Here is a 22,456-nt window from a genome sequence, read left to right on the forward strand (position 1 = left end):
GAAGCTACCTTGTGCAACTAAACAGTATGGTTTCATTGCAGACCTCCTCGGTGTTGCAGCAGAAGATGATAAAATACATGGAAACAATCACTTTCTTTCGTAGTTGAATTTCCTTTTTTATTAGCTAAACTTCTGCAAAATTTTTAAGGATCGGAGGTTTTCCAGTTAATTAGAACTCTGTAAATAGACCAAACGCATCTTCATCTTCATTAGCAGAAAAGGAACACCTATAAATGATTAAATGCCTGGAAAAGCTTTTCATTTGTTTAATTTGTGGAATAGCTGGAGGCTGAAGAGCGTAAGCACTACAGAGAAACATATTGGAGAACGTCCGGATCCAAATAGCACGTGCTTTGTGGAACATTTGCCATTCTCCAAGTCGGGCTCTGTTCATGGAAGGTTTTTGAAAGGACCACCCAATTTGATACTTGATTCTTGTTAGCTGCAGTAAGACAGTGAGTTGTCTTTTTCCTCTTTAAAAAAGATTGTAATTGTATGGACTTTGTCGTCCCATACAATTTGTGCCTTGACTAGTGAGCTCTTATTAGTTTTTTTACACTGGGAAATAAATATTACCTGCTTTTTTATTAATATTTTTCAACTATTTACAGTATTTCTAGAACCTGGTTTCGAGGTCTTTTGCAGCACTAGGCACACAAACCTTGTAATTTCTAACAGTCGTTGAGAGAAAAAAAAACACTTTATCTCAGCATATCACGTATGTTACACTCCGAAACTAGGCCATCTTTCCTATACCTTGCAAAAGACGAAATACAGAATCATAATATCGAACATCTAAAAAACCTGAAAACTCACAAAAAAGTTTCCAACTTTTAGCGTGGATAGGAAATAAAGGAGATGAATAGTAGAGCTTCTCTTCATTCTTATTTTCCTTGCCGAGAACAATATGTTCAAGCATTTAACTTGGTCACCGAAGCTTATCATCAATCAATGGGTAGAATAAATAACGAATCTTAGTCGCTGGCTAATTTTGAAGATCATTGTCAATTTGGGAGATAGAACAGATGCAAACCCTCCATAAAAATTGAGGATGATAAATTACATCTTCACATGTCACACTTTCAACACTTGTGACCTATATTTCTAGTTATGGCAGTAGGACTCTAATTATCGCACCTGACTGATCACCCCAACTCACACAATCACAACTTACTATTGCGACTGACTGATCCTCAATGCACACAGAATCACAATCCAATTAATTTACAACTCTTCCAGGCAGGTGATCTTCCACCGCCAATCTTATAATTAGACGACAACAATGATTTCATCACGTTAATCATGCAAAAGAGCAAAGTATCTACGAATCAATCAGAGCTGATGAAGTTGTATCCATCAAATTATCTGCCAATTCCTGCATTTGAGCTCGAGCCTCTGCCTGAGCTTGAGCCTCCTTTTGTTGCTCCAAGAATCTTTTCATGCGCTCAAGCAACAATGCAGCCTTCCTCTTGCCTCGGTCAGTGCCACTCTCTATCATTTCCTGCAGTGGCATCATCATCCCTTGCTCCTGCAACTCGGCCAAATGCTGTTGCTGCTGCTCCCCACTGCAGAGCTGTACCAAGACAGCTGCTGCATTTTCCTTGTTCCTTGGTGACCTGCATCTTATCACCTGTACTAGCACAGGCAATGCTTCAGCAGCTGTAATGGCCGCCTGTCCTTCAGGATGGCTTGAAAGGATTGCCATAATAGCAAGTGCCTCATCCATCATAGATCCTTCTGGATCTATCAAGAGTGTCATCAGTATTTGAATCGCCCCAGACCGAACTGCCCTTCCCTTGTTACTGTGGTAAATGCATAGATTGAAGAGTGCTGTTGCAGCATCCTTCTTGCCTCTTTGGCTGCCTTCATTTAAGAGTGAAACGAGAGGGGGAATTGCTCCTGACGCACCAATTATCACTTTGTTTCTGTCCACCACCGAGAGGCTGAAAAGTGTGGCAGCAGCATTCTCTCGTGCCTCCATGCTGCCCTTCTTGAGAACATGCACTATCCCAGGCACAGCACCAGAGATAATTATCTTACCCTTGTTTTCCTCAAATATAGAGAGGTTCAGAAGTGCAGTAACAGCATGCTCCTGTGTGCAAGCATCGTTTGTACTTAGCAAACCCACAAGCAGACGTATAGCACCAGCCTCGGCAATGCAGATCCTGTTATCAGCATTTCTCTTGGCAAGCAGGCGAAGTTCCCCAGCAGCTGACCGTTGGTCCTCAAGGTTCTGTGAAGATAACTTCCGAACAAGATCAATAACCTTTACATGTTCACCGGCAGAACAGACCGATCGGGGTGGAACCATTCCATTTTCCTCACACCATTGGTCTATGAGGCTGCGAAGGACATAATTTGGGGTTAAAGACGTGCTGGATAATTTTTGCTGTGTCTTTGGACAAGTGTCATGTCCCGCTTCCAGCCATTTTTCAATGCACTCTCGTTCATAAGTCTGTAAAATAGAAATGGGAAGAAAAAAAATACAGTTATCTTTAAGACCCATAAGACGAATCTCTTAATGAAGTCAAAATCTAGGATATTTAAGGATGGACCTGTCCAGTCGACACAATAACTGGATCCCCCATTAACTCCAGGGATATAGGGCAGCGAAAATCATCAGGTATAACAGGAGTCTTGCCAAGGTTTGTGGTTGTCAGGGAACCCAGTTCTGGTTCATGTGTCAGTACAAAATCCTTAATCCTTTTTAGCAGTATGGACATCTTTTCGATGACCTCTCCAGGATCTCCACCATCAGAAACCATCTCATGTAAGGTAAGAGATTCTTGTTTGAGATCTGCTATAGTGATCAACTGTAATTTTTCTGCCAATTTCTGTAGAATCACAGGATCCACTTTGGCATCAGTTGCCATATTGTAAACCATTAACAGATCAGCATAAAGCTCAACATCAGTAGTATCAATCCTTTCTTTGGCTCTTTTGAATTGAGAATGCACTAGCTCAACCTGTAGATAATGCTAATTAGTAAGCATCTGTCAAGGGAAAAAACAGGTAAAACAGCACGTTTTAGCCCAGACAAATATATCTTGTAAAATAAGTGTTCTTTAAATAAGACTGAGTTAAGGGCAATCAATGTCTTGAAACCGGAGTATTTGAATGTTTACCTGTTCTTTCACTTCTTCTGATATGTCAAACTCATCAAGGGGAATTTCATCCAAAGCTTGCTCTAGTTGACAAGTAACTTCTTGGAATCTTTCCATTATTTGATCTTGCTCTAGGACCTAAAACCAAATAGACATATGTTGGCAAATAGAAAATCAATGGAAGATAGTAACAAGCAATTCAACATAAGTTGTGCAAAAACACTAAGTAAAAAGAAGGTATCTCAGACCTAGAAGCCAAATTCCTTTAGATTATGATTTCAAACGAATTGATGAGAAGTCCAGATACTATCATAATCAGAATATAGCCAACAAGAATAAGATATTAGTTTTGAAATAGATAGATATCACAAATCTTTTCATTAAGTAATTTGTTATACTTATGGGTTTATATTAGGGTCTTTAGTTTAGCTACTAAACCTCTACTTATTTGCTAATAAGTGATCCACTAAAATGTTTCCAACCAATCTTCATACAAGTTACTAAGACCTAATGGATTATGCATTTTTGCTCTTTGATCCTCCTCTAAAATTCAATGATGAAACCCATAGTCGTTGTAGTGTGATACATCTATGTTGATAAAGTCTCTTTAGCATTTGGGTTTACATCATAAAAAGGCATGCTCTATCCCAGCTATTAGTTTCGGACATTACCGTAGCAGTTCAAAGAAAAGAATTAAGAGATTTAGAAAGCATCTATCAAAGATAATGATGATGACATTTTCCATGGAAAACAGTCAAAAACAAAGTAGTTGATCCATCATGCACATAGGAGTTGACACTGTATATATATTAAAGGAGGATATTAAAATAATGTATCATTAGTAAGAGCATTATGTCATTTGATGCATATCCTAACTATTGAACAATATATTTCCAAGTCAAACCCTAAATGCAGTGAGTTGCAATAACAAACTAGAATAAATTAATCTTTCTGACATATGGGTTTAGTTAGACTACCCTACAAAACTGAAGTACATATACAAATTCAGTTCAATATGACATGCATATGGGTATCGTAAGGAGAAGGGACTCATGGAGAATATCCTAGAAAACTGAACTACAAATGATCCTGTGAAATGCTTTTTTTAACTAGAATACCAAAGTAGGTGTAATCTCAAATTTTCAAACTTGACAATCGTATATTATTGAAAACAGCTTGAACAGTTATTTTGTTTCCTTTTTTCTTCTCATTGGATGGTGGGTAACTTTACGTAGGTAGAATGGTTCATCTTACCCTTCCATCACTACTAGCAGAAATTGCCTCATGCACAAAAGGCTGCGCTTATATGATTAGTGAAAGTCAAATGATTTTGTTCTTAAAGCTACTGTTAAAGATAAATTGAACTTTAGTGCAATGAACAGTTTGTGACGTAATTCCTATCACATATCACCGCTATGATTGAACTTGATCAAGATATAAACTTGGAGTGCAACACTTACAGCGTAAACAAACACATAAAATCAACCATTTAAAATATCTTATTCATCCTAGAAGACATGGTCAATAGATCCAAACCTCATCCAGCATTCCTGATGAACTATGATGTCTGTATGTTTTTTTATGTGCTAAACAGCATTTCAGAGATATAGAAGTTTTCAAGATTGCAAACTCTCTTTCTTGATCAAGATAAAGAGTAGGGTTCATCCTTTAAAGCTAGCACCAATCATCTATATCTCGATTATACCAATCTCAAGTCTTGAATCTGGAGTCAAGCCAGATGTTGTAGGCTAAGCATAAAAAGACTAAATAAAGAACAATCTAAGGGAATTGTTTTTTTCTTCTATTAGCTCGTTTTATCCGCTTGGTTAATTGTTTACGAATCTGTTTCTTTGCCAAATAATCTTGACAGAAAAAAAGGACATCAAAGTTGAAAACAGAAATGACCAAACTTGTACATTTGATTTCGTATAGCCATCAGCAATCACATCAAAAACTGATTAGTCATTTCTTGTATTGATAAAAGACAAGAGGATTTGCTAAGCTACCAAGACCAAACATTTGCTAGTCAAAGCTGTTCCATAAAGAAAAGAAAGACAACTTAATGAATGGCCAATAACACAGACGATGAACCAACCTATGCCGGTAGGATACTGAATTAAGGGACGAACAATAGAAGCGACGACTGTATGTTTCGAAGAAATAGTTAATTTCATTGAAGAAAATTGGAAGAAAGGAAGGGTACCACATTTCTCACGACCAAAATAAAAAGAGAGACCAAGAAACGAGACAGTAACCATCAAGCCTCTGTAACATACCAGGAAGATCTTGCTCCCTTTGCTCCCCAGTAGGAGCAGATCCTTCGCCAAATCGAGGGCCCGATTAAGCTTTTCCGTGGCTATTAACGCCGACGCGGGGATCGCGACCTTGCTTTCCTTGAGTTCCTCGAACATGGGCGCCAGCAGCTTGATCCGCCGCGAGAGATTGGAAAATTGCTTCTTGTAAGAGTTCCTGTAGTCAGAGGTGGCGGCGATCTCCTCCACCAAGTTCACCAGCTTCTCAACCACCGATCCGACTGGCGGCGGCGGTACGGCGGCTTCGTTTTCTCCTTCCTCCATAGCTCTTCTTCGTGGAGGGTTCAGCAATCGCCTGCTACACTCAATCGAGCAACGTAAAGCTCGTTGCAGCGATCAATTATGAATTGCTCAGCGATTAAGACGGGTTCGAATAGTTGACAGGAAGAGAAGGCGAAAAGTTGCTCCTTTTTGCCCTTTCAAGGCGAATAGAGGAAGCGGCAGCAAACAACGATGACTAGTGTCAGCAGTATCCATCTCTAGATCGTCTGCCACTCTCAAAGTACGATTTCAAATAGAATCATACAATCACCCATCAAACCCTTCATCACGTCAGTATGAATTTATTGTCCGCTGGATTGGACATTATATATTTTATCATTTAAATCAAGTGAAGAAGATCCTGCAGCTAGTTTATTTTGCCGACGCAGCTGCAGCTGTAGATTATGAAAAATTTCTTCTTAGATACTCATTATAGTTTTATTATTATTATTAATTTATTATTCTGTCATTAAAGTTAAAAAAAAAAAACTTAAACGAATCCACCCTCCCTAAATTCCGAACGTGTCCCGATGAACAACTTACCCTAACACTCTCCCTCCATGATTAGCATCACAAGGAAGAATCTAAGTAGAATATTGTAGTGCTGTTATCATGTGAAATCTTCCAAGTGGCTGTTTGAGTTGCAGGTCCAGCACCTTCAAGCTTATTGTTATCGCAGCAAACATAAAGATCATCAAGCTCATGTTGAGGAATCACTCCATCCGGCCACCTTGGAGACGAGAAAGGTGCCAAAATGGGCATGCCCACTTCATTGAAATGCTAGAAAGGAACAAGTCTCGAGCTATATAAAGCATCCCCATCTTCCATCTGGCTCGATCGGTAATCATCCAATCACTATCTTGAACGTATCTCAGCCTAAGCAATGACATTGAAGATTGTGCATTCAAAATGTCCGAACCTCCTAGTCATTTTGACCAACAAACAATGCTCCATAACCAGATTGTTTGCTTGGGAAGGAGTCTCATGATGTTGGTGCCAAAGAAAACTTGTTTTGAACTGCTCAAACCTCTTGACAATCTATGATGGAAAAAGATAACGTTGTTCAGGTGTTGTTTATAACTGCTCTTCCTCCTATCGATAAGGTCTTTTGTCTGTTTTGGTTTACAGAGACAAACCTGAAGCCACGAATAGTTGATAGCTAAATCCGTTAATTAATAGTCGAAATAATTAAGAATCGAAGACTGAAAAATATCTCATCGAATTATTGTTATTATCATTATTATTAAAGATGATGTGCGATTGCTGATAATATAGATACATATCGATTATTTCGGATTATTTTATTGACACTGAAGTGTCAGTGGGAAACCCCGATCGATGTGATTTCAATCGCAATAAGTTGTCAAATAAAGTTAACACGAGTTTTACATGATCAATCAAATCAGCTTTACAAGCAAGGAATCAGTGTGCGCATGGTGGATCATGAAGTGGAAAGTAACTAAAATGATGGACCTCGTTTGGCAGTTGCCATCCACCACCATGGCAAAAGATGGTTTTGGTCTTTTTTTTTTCTTCTTGTTGTTCTTCTTCTTAAAAAAAAAAGATGATGTGTGTGTGTTTTTTTTCACTTTCTTTTGGATGTTTGGAGGTCACAAGTTTATGTCTCTAAAATAGTCTTTTATAAGGTAAGATAAAATTAAGTACAATAAACCTTTTTTCGAAACTTCATATTAACAAAAATTTTGTACATTAGACTGTTCTTTATTTTCTTTTGGATGTCTATTGTGTTTCATTGAGTGTTTAATTAAATTGTTAGATTCACTGATGCTAAGAGATTATTTTTCCCATATAAAATGTATATTAAAAATGAATCAAAAAACATGTAGACATTATTTTAAAGAGTTTTTAATCCTTAAATTGTATGAATTTTGGCAATGTGTAATTAAAATTATAAATGACGCTTTTTATGTCTTATTGTTGGCGTAATTATTGTTATATATATTTTTAAGAAATGAATCTGAAAAAACTTTTGGACGATGTCAAAAGTAATGGATCTTCTTTCTAAAAACAAATAGTCTATACTCCTTTAACGGGTTACTTTTTGAAATAGACCATTAAAAGCTAAATAAGATGGGCATTTTTCTCACTGAATTTATTTATTTGTTTTCTTTTGAAGAAACACTGAACTTAATTCAGAGACTTCGTCAAGGTCAATCAGTCAAGCGTGGTTGAAATTTTAAGAACGTTTTAGAAATTTTTAATATTTTGTTAGCCATGAAAATGAACGTATTCCTGATCAAGCAAAGTGCAAATTGGGGAAAAAAAAACTCATGAAAATATATCAATATCATTTAGTATATTTTTTCTAAACTATTTTGTTTTTTTTAAATATGGGCGATTGTCCTTAAAAGATCTTTTTTAACAAAAATATTTGTTAATTGCCTGCTTAAGTTTCTTTATTCCTAAAATATTTCTTCCCTGCATGCGTTTATATACTAAAATTTAATTAATTGTTAAAAATAATATATTTTATAATTATCTAGGACCTCTTAAGATAATTTTATAAAATTATATGACATATTTTAATATTTAGTTGATATTTAATCGAAGTGGCAAAATACAAATAATCAAATATTTAAAATACTTAATACGACATTAAATATGAGAATGTAATTAATATAAAACTAAAATTTTATGACAAAATATGTTGAATATTTACAATTAGAAATTTAATATTTGGTCAACAACAACATTCTAAAAAAGTTATTTATCGGTTTGCTTTCTAACACTTAATCAAGTTTTAACTAAATCTGAATTAATTGTACGCTGTATAATTAAGTCTTAAGCATTACTTCGTCTTAAATAACTAAAAATATATTATTTTTAATTTTTTAACACTCAATTGATGATATTTTTAAAATACATATATATAAATAGATAAAAAATAAAAAATACATTTTAGAATAATTATATTGTTCTAAAAACATTTGACTCATCTGAATCAAAGCTCGATTCGTAACTCTCCCGGTGCTTAAAAATCATTGTTTTGAGGTTCTAGATGAAAGATTCTTTGATGATCTCTATTGATATTCTAGCAATTTAAATTACTGCAGGATAAGCAAGATGATTTAACCAAAAATTATTATTAAAAGTATTACATTAAATGAATTCATAATTTTGTTAAAATTATTTTTTAGGATGGTGTTGTTCTTTAAAATTTAACATCAAAGTGATGTTAATTTTTGAACAATAATATTACAGTGGTATTGATTTTTGAAATTTAATATCTTAGTGGTATTGGTTCTTAAAATTCAAAACTATTTTATTTTGAATATTCAAAAATTATTCTTCAAGATATATAGGTGTTCTTTGAAATTCAACATGTACTGGTTATTGAATTGCAACACGATAAATTTGTAATTATAATAAATTTTGATCAAAACTCATCAATATATTTACAGACTCTAAACCCTATACAATGTGAATTTTAGAAATAATAGAATCCTAAATTTAATACAAAATTAAAGAATACAAATTAATATGTGAATGATAAATTCTAAATATGTGCAAGAAATGGGGATTATATTAGAAATTGGATACATATATTTGGAGATGATCAAAATCGAGAGGTTGAAACACCTTCTTACATCATTAATTCTGAAACAGAATTATATTTTACAATGAGAGAAGAAGGAGATAATCAATATCGACGTCGGAACATAAGATGATAAAGCAAATTAAATCCTAAACTAGAATGAGAAAAGAAAAACTTATCAATAGATGAGTTTTGACTATAATCCTAACTCATTTGCTACAAGTTGAGAGGGGAACAAAATGACTTGTACGTAGGATTTTGACTTTAAGAGTTTTTGACAACAAGAGAAGATTGTGAAGATATTTACTTCCTTCGAATAGAAAAAAATATATATATACTTTTTCTGAATAAAGGGAATGCCAAACGTGCATCCAAATCAAAATCGAAGAAACAATTTTTTAAAATAAAATTTAAATACAGTCTTTTAAAAATTCTACAAATTTGAATACGCCATTAGTCAATCGTGGACACCTGCTGTTTGGAATTTGGATTTGAGCAACAGGGACGGGCACAGTGAGGCACGGATCGATAACTGTGTCAAAAGCCTTCTGTTTTGTACTGTCACCTGTGTTGGATTGGATCAGCACCGACCACCGTGACACAGAAACGTAAGCCATGGATCTCGTTGCATGGGTCGCATATATGATTCGGTTCATCGCATTCGGTCGCACACATCGACATAAAATAAAATTATAAGGAAGCTGATTGCGCTCTTCACGTGGAAGTACAGCCATCAAGATCAACCCAAGGTTTGGACCACAGACTCCCCCTTAGTTACGATAAACTCATCTGACCACTCACGTTAAAGCTAGTAACTCGAATTTTAGTTAGCTATAAAATGTTTTGTAAATTAAATTGTGACTATTTTGTTTCTACTACAATATTAAGTTTTAGGGTTATGCAAAATAAAGAAATTTCACAGTTATGAGACACGAGCAGGGGAGCCAGGAATTAAATTCAAAATTGACTCAATTTAAAAGAATTCACGACCATAAACATGTTTTTTTTTGTCATAAAATTCATAAATAGTATGGCCCATCCATTCACTAATGTTCCTTTAAAATTTTAAAAATGTATTTGCGATGATCAACTAAAGTTATTAAGCATCTCTAATATCTTTATGTGAATTATAACCTAAGTCGAGATTTTAGAATTTAAGCATAAGACATTGTGTTAAATGATTATAAAAAAATGAGATATTTTATTATAGTAATAGAAACAATTATTTTAATTACTTCGACATACAGTTTTTTTTAAAAAAAAATCATCTTTATTCAGTCTTCCACGTGCATCTTTGATTTTAATAATTTAATCATGGTTAGTTAATAAAATATTTTAATTTTACATTTTTAAAAAAAATATCCCTAGGTGAATTTTTAAAAACTATTTCGATTTAGCCTAATCACATCTTGATTTGATTAATTTATGATCTTTTGAGAAGATTTTAACATTTTTCTGAAAATTTTGTTTTAATTAAAAAAAGAGCTTTTAAAGAGTTTATAGAATTGTTTTAAGCAAACAGAACTTATTAAGAAAATATTTCAGCTAGAAATAAGTATCACTAAAAAAAAGTTTATAAAACAGTTCTATGAACAATTGAAATTCGAAATATCTTATTAAAAATGAAAGAAAATTGGAATAGTAAAATAAAAAATAGGCATGAGCTGAAAGCTAAAATTTTCGATTGCTGAAAAAATATATATAATTTATTAATAAACCCATTCATTATTACCGTGTTCATCGTCAATGCAGCCGTGAAAAAAATAAAGGCAGGCTCAAGCCTCAATCGAAGACCAAGAATGCTACTTCCTTGAGGCCCTCTTCCCCTCCTCCATAGCCTCCACCTACCCCTCACGGCCTCACCTCCGTTCACCGGCGGCGCAACTACGCCGCGCTCCGGTGGGCAGTCGGAGTTCGGGGAGGTAGGGCGGAGATGGGTCAGGGTGTGAGCTGCGCCAGATCGAGCTACGAGCATGACTTTTTCTCGGCAGTCCAAGCCGGTAAATTGGAAGTGGTAGACTGCTTCCTTAGGGATGACCCAGCTCTGCTGCACCGCACCACCATCTACGACCGTCTATCCGCGCTCCACATCGCCGCTGCCAATGGCCGCGTCGAGGTGAGGCCATCCCCTCCCCCTCTTTTCTCTGTGCCAGTTTAAGGGGGTTTTCGTTTTTAATTCGCGTTGTATTTTGCAGGTTTTATCAGCGCTTCTGGGTCGATCTGTGACTCCCAATGTCGTGAATCGAGATAAACAGGTGCAGAACTGCATGATTAATGGGATTTCCTTTTTTTTTTAACGCAAAGTTGTTTCGGAAGATCTCAATCGTTGTGGATCTTCTTGTAAAATTAGACACCACTGATGCTGGCTGCGATGCATGGAAAGATAGAATGTGTACAAAAGCTACTCGGTTCAGGGGCAAATGTGAGCAACTTACTTTTTTCTGTCAAAATTTTCTATTTTTCGGATTGTTATTTCTAATTACTCCTACGTGGTTAGATCTTGATGTTTGATTCAGTGAATGGAAGAACATGCCTGCACTATGCTACTTACTATGGCCACTCAGATTGTTTGCAGGCCATTTTGTCGGCAGCCAAATCCTCACAACTTACCGGTTCTTGGTAAGTTCACGAAGGATCCACCAGTTCTTGGTTTTCTATATGGATGAATGGATCAAAAAGTTAAACTTGGTTATTTGCTGGTGTATTGAATTTTCAGGGGTTTCGCGCGGTTTGTGAACTTGAGAGATGGCACAGGGGCAACGCCCTTGCACCTCGCTTCCAGTCAAAGATGGCCCAACTGTGTCCATATTCTTTTAGAATGTGGAGCTCTCGTCTGTGCTTCAACTGGCCGATATGGGTAATTCATACACTACTATTAAGCTCTTCTTCTTGATTCAGAGTCCAGATTTTCATTTGGCTGTGAGCTCAAGAGATCCCAGTTTGCAGTTTTCCTGGAAGCACGCCGCTTCACTTTGCAGCTCGTGGGGGAAATTTGGACTGTGTTCGTGAATTGCTTGCACGGGGCGCTGATCGGCTTCAAAGGGATGCATCAGGGTAACTGATTCCAGATTAGACTTTATCTTCCTTGATTGATCATTGTGCTCCTTCGCTGGAAAAATGTTTCATGAGTAAACCATTAGCTAAATTAGTTCAAAAAATTATCCTATCTTCGTGTCTTCTATCATATATCATATGTTTTTGATCAAATGGAATCAGTGGGTGTAGTGTGCATTATTATAGAGTTATATCAAAAACTTAGGATAACATGTAGAAAAACTTCGGAAGCTAAATTAGTCCAAATTACCTCTCCATTCTCTTTGATGTTCTCGAGATAGTTGTGTTTGTTTTTTTTATTAATTTCAATTCATAGATCCAATGCTGGTCATTGTTACAGGAGACTACCATATGAGGTTGCATTGAAGCAAAATCATGGCGCGTGTGCAGCTCTACTTAACCCATCTGCAGCAGAGCCTCTAGTTTGGCCTTCTGCATTAAAGTTTATCAGTGAACTTGACCCAGGCACGAAAGCTCTACTGGAGGCAACTCTGATGGAGAGTAACAGAGAAAGGGAAATGAAGATCCTGAAAGCAACAACACGATCATCGACATCTCCTGCTCATTCAGATAAAACGTTTGATGATGATTTTTCTGAGGTACTATATCTTCCCCCTTTTCTTTTCAGTACTGCTTTGTTGCATGATCCGACAACTCTTACTTGATAATTACTGCAACGTCATTTCGATTTCCAGCAAAAAGTATTTCACTAGAATGTCAGATTTTCCTCTGCATTTTAGTAGTAGGTTTAAGGTGGCATAAGTGGTTTGCTTGAATAATTTTTGCATCGATATTGCCTCAGATGAGTAAATATGAAACTGAGTTGCGCTTCAAGTGTATTGTCAACTGGCAAAGTCATTCTTGATATAAAAGTAACTTTCTGTACACTACTTTAATCATGCGAGGCATTTTATCTTTGTAGTTCATTGTCCAATCTTGCGGTAGATTGTGTTACTTGTCCTTGTTCTTATACTTGAAAATTTGTACAAAAAATGCGTAAACCATGACACTATGATGTTACTCGTTATTCTTGTCCTTCCAGGTTTGGACTATAAACCTCAGGTTTCAAAGCAATCCATGAGATGACTACTCAAACCTAGCTATCTAAAACTGACATCCAGCTCACCTGACAAAGGCACATCTAAAAAACACTTGGCATTGTTTGTTTGAACCTTTAGAGCCTTTAACCTTACGTAACATTATAGAAAACTTAGTTCTCCGATGTTATTATTCTTCCAGGAACATAGACAAATTTATAAAATATTGGTTATTGCAGAACAACGACATCGATATCTGTTCAATCTGCTTCGACCGAATTTGCACTATCGAGGTCCAAGACTGTAGGCATCAGATGTGTTCCTACTGTACACTTGCCTTGTGCTGCTACAAGAAGCCGAATCATCCCGCGACCTTGTGCTTGCCATCACCTACTTGCCCCTTTTGCCGTAGCAACATATCTAAGCTCGCAACCATCAAGGATAACGATGATGAAATCCACGACAACACATCAAAGACTTCAAAGCACAGGAAGCCGAGGAGGACCCAGAGTTGCAGCGAGGGTACTAGCAGCTTCAAAACTCTGCCTTCAGCTATGGGGTCATTTGGAAGACTAATTGATAGGAGTGACATTGTGGACAAACTTTAGAATTATGGATTATGGCCGTTCACTAGGTTACTAGGAAGAAAAATAAGAATAAGGTTGTTGGAATGAAGGAGATGAGGCTGAGGCAGGTCCAACTTGTGTTCTTCTGAATCACTAGTAAAATATAATTAATCCTCCGCGAGCTTTGTGTTGGTTAGTGCTTTGTTTTTTGAGCTACACGTTATGTCTACTGATCGGAAGAAACGCTGTTAGTGCATTCTTATCCTAGTTAAATGTGGAATGCGTCAATTAGTGATTCAGTGTACATGGGCACACTGATTGAGAGCAGAGTCTTTTGGATGCTGGCTATCATGTGACTGCTTCGATGCAATTGCGCATGGCAGATGGGTTCCACTGGCTCAGTTCTCTTCTATTGAACGTGGTACTCTCTTTCAATTATACGAGCTTATTGTCAGTTGTAACGTCACTCTGGCATGCCCCATATGGTCAAGCACCTATTGCTACTTGCTGACTGTGGATTTAGTGTGCATCTCTTGTTTTAAGGAACACGTATGTCTTCAAGCTGTATGAGACTTGGCATCTTCTTTGTCAGTGTGAACTCTTTATTAATTTGATCAGATTTACTTGCACTCTCCTTTTTTATTCAACTTGTTCCATGTGTCCCAACACCTGTGTGACTGCATTTGCAATTTGTTTTTCGTTTTATGGATCCAGTTTGTTGCTGGAAAAGATGCCAGATTGAGATAAAGAAGTCAAAGACTCGCATAATTGAGTGTTGTGACAAAATATCTCAGCTAGAAGTTAGAACATCTTATTGCCGTCCCACACATAACCAACAGCTAAACGATATCAATTCTACTTTTCCTATCTTCCTAATTCATTTAAAAATTCAGAGATTTGTTTCTTGATAAAAAAAATGATCAAAATCATACATAAATTAATTGTATTTTGGTGTAAATATAATCAGCAGTATTTAATAACAATGTTAGAAATGTATATTATATTACAAATTAAGGTAGAATCTTTTACTGATAATATCATACGACAAGCACCACTAAATATACACACCAATATTACAAAATCTAAGGAATGGAATAATATGATTAGACCATCTCCAACCCATATCACCAAATTTGATGTCATTTTCACACCAAAATGGTGCAATTTCAACACCAAACACTATTTCAACTCTAACCCACTCACACCATTTTACACCAAAAAGGAATATTCTTTAGAATATTCTATTTATTTTTATTCATTTATTCATAATTTAATTATCGATATATATTTTAATTTAATAATCAATTTATGATAATTATTATATTTAAAATTAATATTTTATTTATATTTAATAAGTTAAAATTTTAAATTTATAATTATTATGATTTTTATTTTTAATATTTATTACATGATTTTTATTTTTAATATTTTTAATAATATTTATAATTATAAATTTATAATTTATTATTATATTTAAAATTAATATTTATTACATTTATGCATATTAAATTTTTACATTTTTTATTATATATGTTTTAAAATTAATTAAATAATGTATAAATATAATTATAATTAAAATATATTAAATATATTATAAATAAAATTTATAATAAATTAAATCATTATAAATATGCATAATAAAATTAAAATAGGGTGTTATATACATTTAATTTATATTTATAATAAATAATTAATAATTAAAATAATAATTATAAATTTATTTTTATTTATGATATTTAATAATATATATTATATTTATTTTTAAATACAATAATATATATTGTTTTATATTTATATTTATATTTATTTTTAATTATATAATATAATAATAATAAATAAAAAAAATAAATACAGTGCATCACCAAATTTGGGATGATGCATCACCTGGTTGGGGTATTGGTTGGAGACAATTGGTGTAATTTTTACTCTAAATTTGGGTTTTTGGGATGGGTTGGAGTTGCTCTTATAGTACATAATATGATTAGATTAGATTTAAAAAACAGAAAGAAGAAAAAAAAATGCATATGGGGACTAGTTGTCCAAATTGAATTCCACATGAGGGCAAGGATCTGGGCCTATTTAGACATACAAGGCCCAATCAAAGCCCAAAATGAGGCATCCCTCACGAGTCCTAGAATGACTCGTTATCCGCATGCCTTTCTTCGTTCATTAGGCTACAGCCATGGCGGCCGTCCTTCACAACTCCGCCCCGCTTGCTCGCGTCCTGGGCTTCCGGGCGGCCGCAACCGTCGCCTCTCCTACTCCGGTGCGCTTGGTTCAATCTGAATCCCGTATCCTCCTCGGTTTGTCCGAGCCGGAACTCCGCCAGCTAGCCCTCGAGTTCGGTCAGGTACGCTGAGTCGAAGCCCGCTTCCTGTTTGTTTTTATTCCCCACTGTGAAACTTCGTTGTGTTTTCTTTTCCTTATCGTGGGTCGTTTTTCGCAGAAAAGTTATCGAGGGAAGCAGATGCATGATCAACTGTACAAAATCAAGGCGAAGGAAATCCAGGACTTCAACCACTGTGAGCGTCTTGGTTGAAATGATCTCAATTTCCATTTTCTGAATCCTAAATTTGTTATTTTGGTTGTATTGTATCCAGTGCCTCAATCATTTCGAGATAGTCTAAAGGAAGCTGGGTGGAGAGTTGGGAGATCCCCCGCTCATCATGTAGTTTCTGCAGCTGATGGCACTCTGAAGGTGACAATGCCTTCATCTATTCTCTTTCCCCTTCAATTTTGAATTAATCCAACTCGTATTCAAGTCATTCGAACTCTTCAATTAAACGTCAAGTATTACGGAATTCTCAAGGTTACAGTGTTCTTCACGTTGTATCTTCTGTTGACTGAGCTTCTCATTTGGAACTTGCAGATTCTTATAAAGTTGGAAGATAACAGATTGATTGAAACTGTAGGAATACCTGTTAAAGATGACAATGGTTCCCTCCGCTTAACTGCTTGTGTCTCATCACAGGTATAAGGTGCATCTTCATGTTGTTTCCTTGGTTCTGTGTTCAACATCGGGATCAAGAGAATTAGTTCTGTGTTCAAGGTTTTCTTCTGTTCATTTGCGTTGTTGAATGACATAGGTCGGCTGCCCCTTGCGTTGCTCATTTTGTGCTACTGGAAAGGGTGGCTACTCAAGGAATCTCCAAAGACATGAGATTGTTGAGCAGGTTTCCCTGATCTGGCTTTGCTCTACATAATTTATCTTGAGAAATATTTCTAGTGCTTGCTTATTGAACTTTAGCTTACTACGTTATGGATTCAGGTATTAGCCATTGAAGATCTCTTCAAACATAGGGTCTCAAATGTTGTGTTCATGGGAATGGGTGAACCTATGTTAAACCTGAGGTCGGTTCTGGAAGCACACACATGCCTTAATAAGGTTTGGTCCTTTTGTCATTGACTTTACAGTTAACAGCAATGAGAAATATCCAATACATTATATTAAATTATCTATCATTAGGTAAAACTAAATGTGATTCCTTAGACATATTTTAGTTCTCTTCATTGTATTAGTTCAATCGCAATATTTTTTTAGTTCCAAAATGCACAGTTTAAGTACATATCTTGATTGGCTGTATGTTGCTTATGCTCCTTTTTTTCTTCTCTGTTATATTAATTTCGGAATCTCTCTAGGACATACAAATTGGGCAAAGGATGATGACAATATCAACAGTTGGTGTACCAAACACTATCAAGATGCTCTCTCAGCACAAACTCCAGTCTACGTTGGCTGTGAGGTACAATCGAAACAATCAACCCTAATTTGTATGTAATTTTCCTTCAGATGGAGAAGTTGTCTACCTTTGAAAGAACCCTAGATGTCTTTACCGTAATTGTCTTTACAGTTGAACTACATCTCAGCGTTGCAGGCCTGGCAAAACAAAAAAAGAAAAAAAAAACTACACTATTCATGGTATATGCCTATATTGGTGCTGTAGCATTAATTAGTATTAGTTTATTAAAGACATTAAAACATTTGTTTATATATAAAATAATTTTAGGTTTATTATTACATTGATCTTGTGTTAGCTTTGATTGGTGATAAAAAAAATTTACAAAACAAAAACTAAAGATGGTATAGAAGTATTTAAAGATGACAGATAAGTTGTGCTAATTAGAGCTACCAGAAGAGTCAAAGGTGTAAGCAGAAAAAAAGAACTCATGCGATGGCGGCCAACTACTTGATTGAGAAAGTTAAAAGAGTATAAATATTAAAGAGAATCTTGCTTATTTAGGATGAAGATTTTTATGTATTATGTTGTTAAGTTTGCTGAATTCATAACCTGTAGCAGGCTAAGGATGATTCAGGGAAGTACATGAAATAGAAGGTAAAGTAAACAATACTTCCAATCAAATCTAAAATGTCTTTGCTAAATATACATAATATTTCACCTTCTCAAAATAAGCAGAATTATCTAAACAATACATGAAATAGAAGGTAAAGTAAACAATACTTCCAATCAAATCTAAAATGTCTTTGCTAAATATACATAATATTTCACCTTCTCAAAATAAGCAAAATTATCCAAACAATACTAGCAGAAATATGTGATCACATGTTTTCATATGATGGATATTTTACTCAGTTCTTTGAACACCTATCACATAATTGATAATAAAAGGTAGATTTTAGTTGCAATTGCTGAATAATATATATTGTGACTGCTAAGTTGCCTAAGTTTGCAAGTTGTAGATTCCCTTAGATGTAGTATAGATTTTGAAAACTGGTGGCTTGTAACAGTGCTCTCAGCTTAAACAGAAAAACTGCACAACTAAAAGGAATAAATTAAAAGAGGTCTAGTCGACCTATCACTAATAATATATCTTATACAGAGCTCAATAGTAGATAAAAAATTCACTTAGCGGACTCTAAATAGTTGAGATATACATCTTGGCTGTTGGTGTAGTAGTACTTTGATCTTATTGTTATATCACATTGGCTTTGTATAGCTACGCAGTATGAAACTGAGCTTATTTACGTTTCAGTCTCTTTGGATTGCTGATTGATTTTGGGCTTTCAGCTTGCATGCGCCTAACCAGAAGCTTCGGGAAACAATAGTCCCCAGTGCAAAGTCTTACCCATTGGATGCACTTTTGGATGACTGCAAGCATTATTTTTCTGAAACTAGACGCAGAGTAACCTTCGAATATACACTTTTAGGTATATGATTTACATTTATATAGGGTGTTCATTCGCTTCAAACCAAAAGTCACAAAATCAAATTATGATAAATCAAAGTTTTTTCTTGTTTTATTTTCATAATCAAACTAAGCCAAAAGAGTTTTTTTTTTCAATGAAGCATCTTATATGATAATGGATAGAATTAAAATGAGAATACAAAGGGCTAAGTAATTCGTTTTATCATATAAGGTATTAGAGTAAAAATTTATGCTTTTTAGTTGGAACCTAAAGAATAGTACCATATATCAATTTTTATAAATGAAAACATTATAAATTAATATTTTGATTTTTAATTCAAACTGATTTTGGAAAAAAAAGAAAGACCAAACTAAACTATAATAATAAATTCATTAAATCGAATCAAAAAGTATTTCTGTTGAATTAAATAATAAACACTCATACGTTTATAACAAAATTGGATGTCTACTGATTTATTAAGCTAATTTAATGCTTTGTTACTGTATTTCTTCATTCTTTTATGATGCAGCTGGGATAAATGATGGAACAGAGCATGCAGTAGAACTTGCTGAACTGCTTCATACATCATGTGGTCGTGGTTATCATGTGAATCTGATCCCTTTCAATCCTATCGAAGGTTCTGAATATAGAAGACCCTACAAGAAAACTGTGAGCTCCAGATTTCTCATCCCAAATATGCCGATTTATGTTGATTACTGAGGAAGTTGACATAATCAACGTTGCTATGCAATGTTATTGGCAGGTATTGGCTTTTGTGGCAGCACTTGAATCCAAGAGAATAACTGTCAGCGTTCGGCAGACACGTGGGCTCGACGCGAGTGCAGCTTGTGGGCAACTACGAAATCAACATCAAAAGACTCCAATAGTTGACCAGACAGTACTGGCGGAGCCTCAACTGATGGCCACTTGATGGAATGGAATCTGCTCTGGATCGATTATAGGGATTCCTACTTGTTGAGGACATACAGAATGGCAACGTTAACATAAGATGGTAGACAGTTAAGTTTATTCTTTGAAGAGAGCAACGAGAAACCGGATAACGGACAGTGGTCAACGAGGCTCGTTCGATGGTGAAAATAATAGAACAAATTATCTTCGAAGCAGAGCCAACTTGAAGATTATAGGTGTTGCCTATCCGCTGTTTGAAGCTTATAATGTCCTTGGGCAAACTAACTCGAGATTGCGGTGTACAATATCTCTCTCTCCTTCTTTGTTGCTGTTTCAAACAACGCCAAATTAAACAAATATTGTTGCTGCATCAAGAAATTCGCTTCATTCCTTATGCAACTTGGCCAGCTTATCATCTGTCTCTATTGTAAGAAATTGGAACGTAAAATTGATTGTGGTTCTACCCTCTTGTTAAGTACACAGAATGCAGCTATTGGAAATGACAATTAAACCATCACAATAATCAGAAATGAATTTACTACAAGTTGATATAAGTTTACCAAATCCGTCTTTCTCACTCTTCTGACTTGTGCTGCTGCATTATGACAATGAATTAAATACGACTCGATGAACATTGAATCTCTACACAGGAGAGAGTCTTGTTTACATGCAAAAGTATATTTGATATCCGTAGACCACGAATGAATTCCAGAACTTTGTTTTCTCTATGTTAGGTAGCAGATCAACAGTCAGTTCAGTAAATATCTTCGATAAAATAACACTGAATACAGACTTTGGGGCTTTCATCGTGCGATCACTACCTTAAACTAATGCTGGATTTTCATTGTAGAAATGCAGTCACCCTGTTTAACAAGTTGAGCGTAAAACCAGTTTCTTAGCAGTTTATCTTGACTGTGATAACCAAAGGTTCAGAGAACTTGCCTCAACTAAGACAGAAATTAGGCATGGTTTGGAGCTGTTCATTAATTTGCCACTGAAACGTAAGCACAAGCTCGATGCATCATTGATATTGAAAGAAACAGTGATGTCCGGACATACAAGGAAAACATTGCAATTGCTGAGAACCTTGGATGCCAAAAATCTTAGAAAGAAAAATGATTTTATCTGAATGAATTGATCTATCATCCTTCACACGGTCAATCTTCTTGACGTGGTCCTTGAAGGTGCACTTACTGGTTAGACTAGCTCAATAACTTCGAATCGCTCGTTCTAACATATAGTAATTTTTTCTAGCTTCACTATCTTTGAATCAACAATTTGCTCTTGAATACATTTTATTTTTTAAGCTACAAGTTCATTGCAATAAAAGGAAAGTCCAGTGCATAAAACTCTTGTCAATACGAAATCCCGGAGAAATTCATTGCACTAGCGATATTTAAATGTGGAGTACACTCCATGTGCTAGCTACCTCTGAATTCCAATGCCTCAAAACACTAATTTGTTCCCGGTTATCACTATATTCGTTTCTAATTTCCCTTAATCATAATTGTTCGCCCTGCTTTAGCTTATCCAGTCTACATCAGTCATCCTGCTGGTCCCATATCTGAAGACGTCTCCATGTTGCACATGCACTTGCTCAAATCGCTGCCATAAACACCAATGCATTGCACATGCACTGCCCTCATTACTGACTGCTTCTGCTACTGCTGCTGCTCTTACGTTTGGCCTAATTTTCCAACCAAGGATCAATCAGGACATGGCTTGCTCATAATTTGACGAGCGGGAACGGAACCAACTGGAGAAACAAACAGTAGTCGAGCCACCTCCATGGCGAGGCAATTAATTTTATCAATCGTACATCACTGATTTCAACCGCAACATGTGAGCACGATCCACAAAGATTCGTTACAAATATAAAGTAAACGGACATTATATTGTTTGTTTATATATTTACTCTCCTTGTCAAATCTATCGTCACTTAGCTCAATCATTGACTTGAGCAAATCAAAGCCAGACTATTCGCGATGCTGCCTTTTCTCTAGGTCCCTGGCTCCAATGACGTTTCTTCTCCCATGGCTGACTAACTTCATTTACGAGGTCATTGCCGTCGTAATTTGTGTCCAAGTCCAAAAAAATAAAGAAAAGAAAGTACAAAATAATGTTAATTTTGAGGCAAACTGTATGTGTGTCTGGACTCGAGATCATTCACAGCTGGATTCTGGAGACTGCTGTGTGTGAGGCCTGAGGATGCTATCAATAAAGGCACATGGGATGGCGGTTTGAGTTACTGCAGGGCGGTCCATCTACCACTGTAGAGCTCAGAGGAGTATTCATGTGGGAAATGACTAATGAGACAGGTAGGTTGTGAACGTAAGCTATCGATCGGCCACTGGGTGCCATCTCTGGACGAGGATATTGTTGTCTGATTAAATTAATCTTCCTATAATAAAATATATATATATATATATATATATATATATAGCTTCCAAGTTTGTCATTCAGTTTATGTGTAATTCCGATCTTTATATTAGACAGGCTCTACTCCACGCA

At 35.6% G+C, this 22,456-nt stretch overlaps 3 protein-coding genes across 3 annotated transcripts; 2 read left to right on the forward strand and 1 right to left on the reverse strand.

Annotated features, from left to right (window-relative positions):
• Positions 1–965: 965 nt before the first annotated feature.
• Positions 966–5,881, reverse strand: LOC141841163 (U-box domain-containing protein 13-like). Its single transcript, XM_074729291.1, has 4 exons — positions 5,381–5,881; positions 3,126–3,242; positions 2,556–2,966; positions 966–2,455 (listed from the first exon to the last, which is right to left on the reverse strand). The coding sequence occupies exons 1-4, from the start codon at positions 5,678–5,680 to the stop codon at positions 1,322–1,324; spliced, it is 1,962 nt and encodes a 653-aa protein (XP_074585392.1). The 5' UTR covers positions 5,681–5,881; the 3' UTR covers positions 966–1,321.
• A 5,119-nt stretch (positions 5,882–11,000) lies between these two features.
• LOC141840684 (E3 ubiquitin-protein ligase XB3-like) lies at positions 11,001–14,537 on the forward strand. The gene is made up of 8 exons (XM_074728734.1): positions 11,001–11,349; positions 11,429–11,488; positions 11,584–11,655; positions 11,731–11,852; positions 11,950–12,090; positions 12,180–12,287; positions 12,628–12,886; positions 13,564–14,537. The coding sequence occupies exons 1-8, from the start codon at positions 11,167–11,169 to the stop codon at positions 13,930–13,932; spliced, it is 1,314 nt and encodes a 437-aa protein (XP_074584835.1). The 5' UTR covers positions 11,001–11,166; the 3' UTR covers positions 13,933–14,537.
• Positions 14,538–16,072: 1,535 nt separating this feature from the next.
• On the forward strand, positions 16,073–20,375 carry LOC141840398 (uncharacterized). Its single transcript, XM_074728373.1, has 10 exons — positions 16,073–16,240; positions 16,337–16,412; positions 16,491–16,588; positions 16,760–16,861; positions 16,977–17,063; positions 17,159–17,275; positions 17,530–17,633; positions 18,918–19,057; positions 19,566–19,705; positions 19,800–20,375. The coding sequence occupies exons 1-10, from the start codon at positions 16,073–16,075 to the stop codon at positions 19,965–19,967; spliced, it is 1,200 nt and encodes a 399-aa protein (XP_074584474.1). The 3' UTR covers positions 19,968–20,375.
• The last annotated feature ends 2,081 nt before the right edge of the window (positions 20,376–22,456 follow it).

This window comes from Curcuma longa, chromosome 11 (genome assembly GCF_044706935.1).
Source record: "Curcuma longa cultivar G26 ecotype Majalengka, Jawa Barat chromosome 11, ITB_CL_G26_1.1, whole genome shotgun sequence".
In the NCBI taxonomy this organism is placed as follows: domain Eukaryota; kingdom Viridiplantae; phylum Streptophyta; class Magnoliopsida; order Zingiberales; family Zingiberaceae; genus Curcuma; species Curcuma longa.

What these genes read in the sequence shown, in the direction of transcription:
- LOC141841163 (XM_074729291.1), bottom strand. Translation starts at nt 5,680, where the DNA reads ATGGAGGAAGGAGAAAACGAAGCCGCCGTACCGCCGCCGCCAGTCGGA. An exon ending in AAGGGAGCAAGATCTTCCTG is followed by an intron (nt 3,243 to 5,380) that starts GTATGTTACAGA and finishes ATTTGGTTTTAG; the next exon opens with GTCCTAGAGCAAGATCAAAT. An exon ending in CAGAAGAAGTGAAAGAACAG is followed by an intron (nt 2,967 to 3,125) that starts GTAAACATTCAA and finishes CATTATCTACAG; the next exon opens with GTTGAGCTAGTGCATTCTCA.
- LOC141840684 (XM_074728734.1), top strand. Translation starts at nt 11,167, where the DNA reads ATGGGTCAGGGTGTGAGCTGCGCCAGATCGAGCTACGAGCATGACTTT. An exon ending in CTGCCAATGGCCGCGTCGAG is followed by an intron (nt 11,350 to 11,428) that starts GTGAGGCCATCC and finishes TGTATTTTGCAG; the next exon opens with GTTTTATCAGCGCTTCTGGG. An exon ending in TCACAACTTACCGGTTCTTG is followed by an intron (nt 11,853 to 11,949) that starts GTAAGTTCACGA and finishes TTGAATTTTCAG; the next exon opens with GGGTTTCGCGCGGTTTGTGA.
- LOC141840398 (XM_074728373.1), top strand. Translation starts at nt 16,073, where the DNA reads ATGGCGGCCGTCCTTCACAACTCCGCCCCGCTTGCTCGCGTCCTGGGC. An exon ending in CTGCTTGTGTCTCATCACAG is followed by an intron (nt 16,862 to 16,976) that starts GTATAAGGTGCA and finishes TGAATGACATAG; the next exon opens with GTCGGCTGCCCCTTGCGTTG. An exon ending in CAGTCTACGTTGGCTGTGAG is followed by an intron (nt 17,634 to 18,917) that starts GTACAATCGAAA and finishes TTGGGCTTTCAG; the next exon opens with CTTGCATGCGCCTAACCAGA.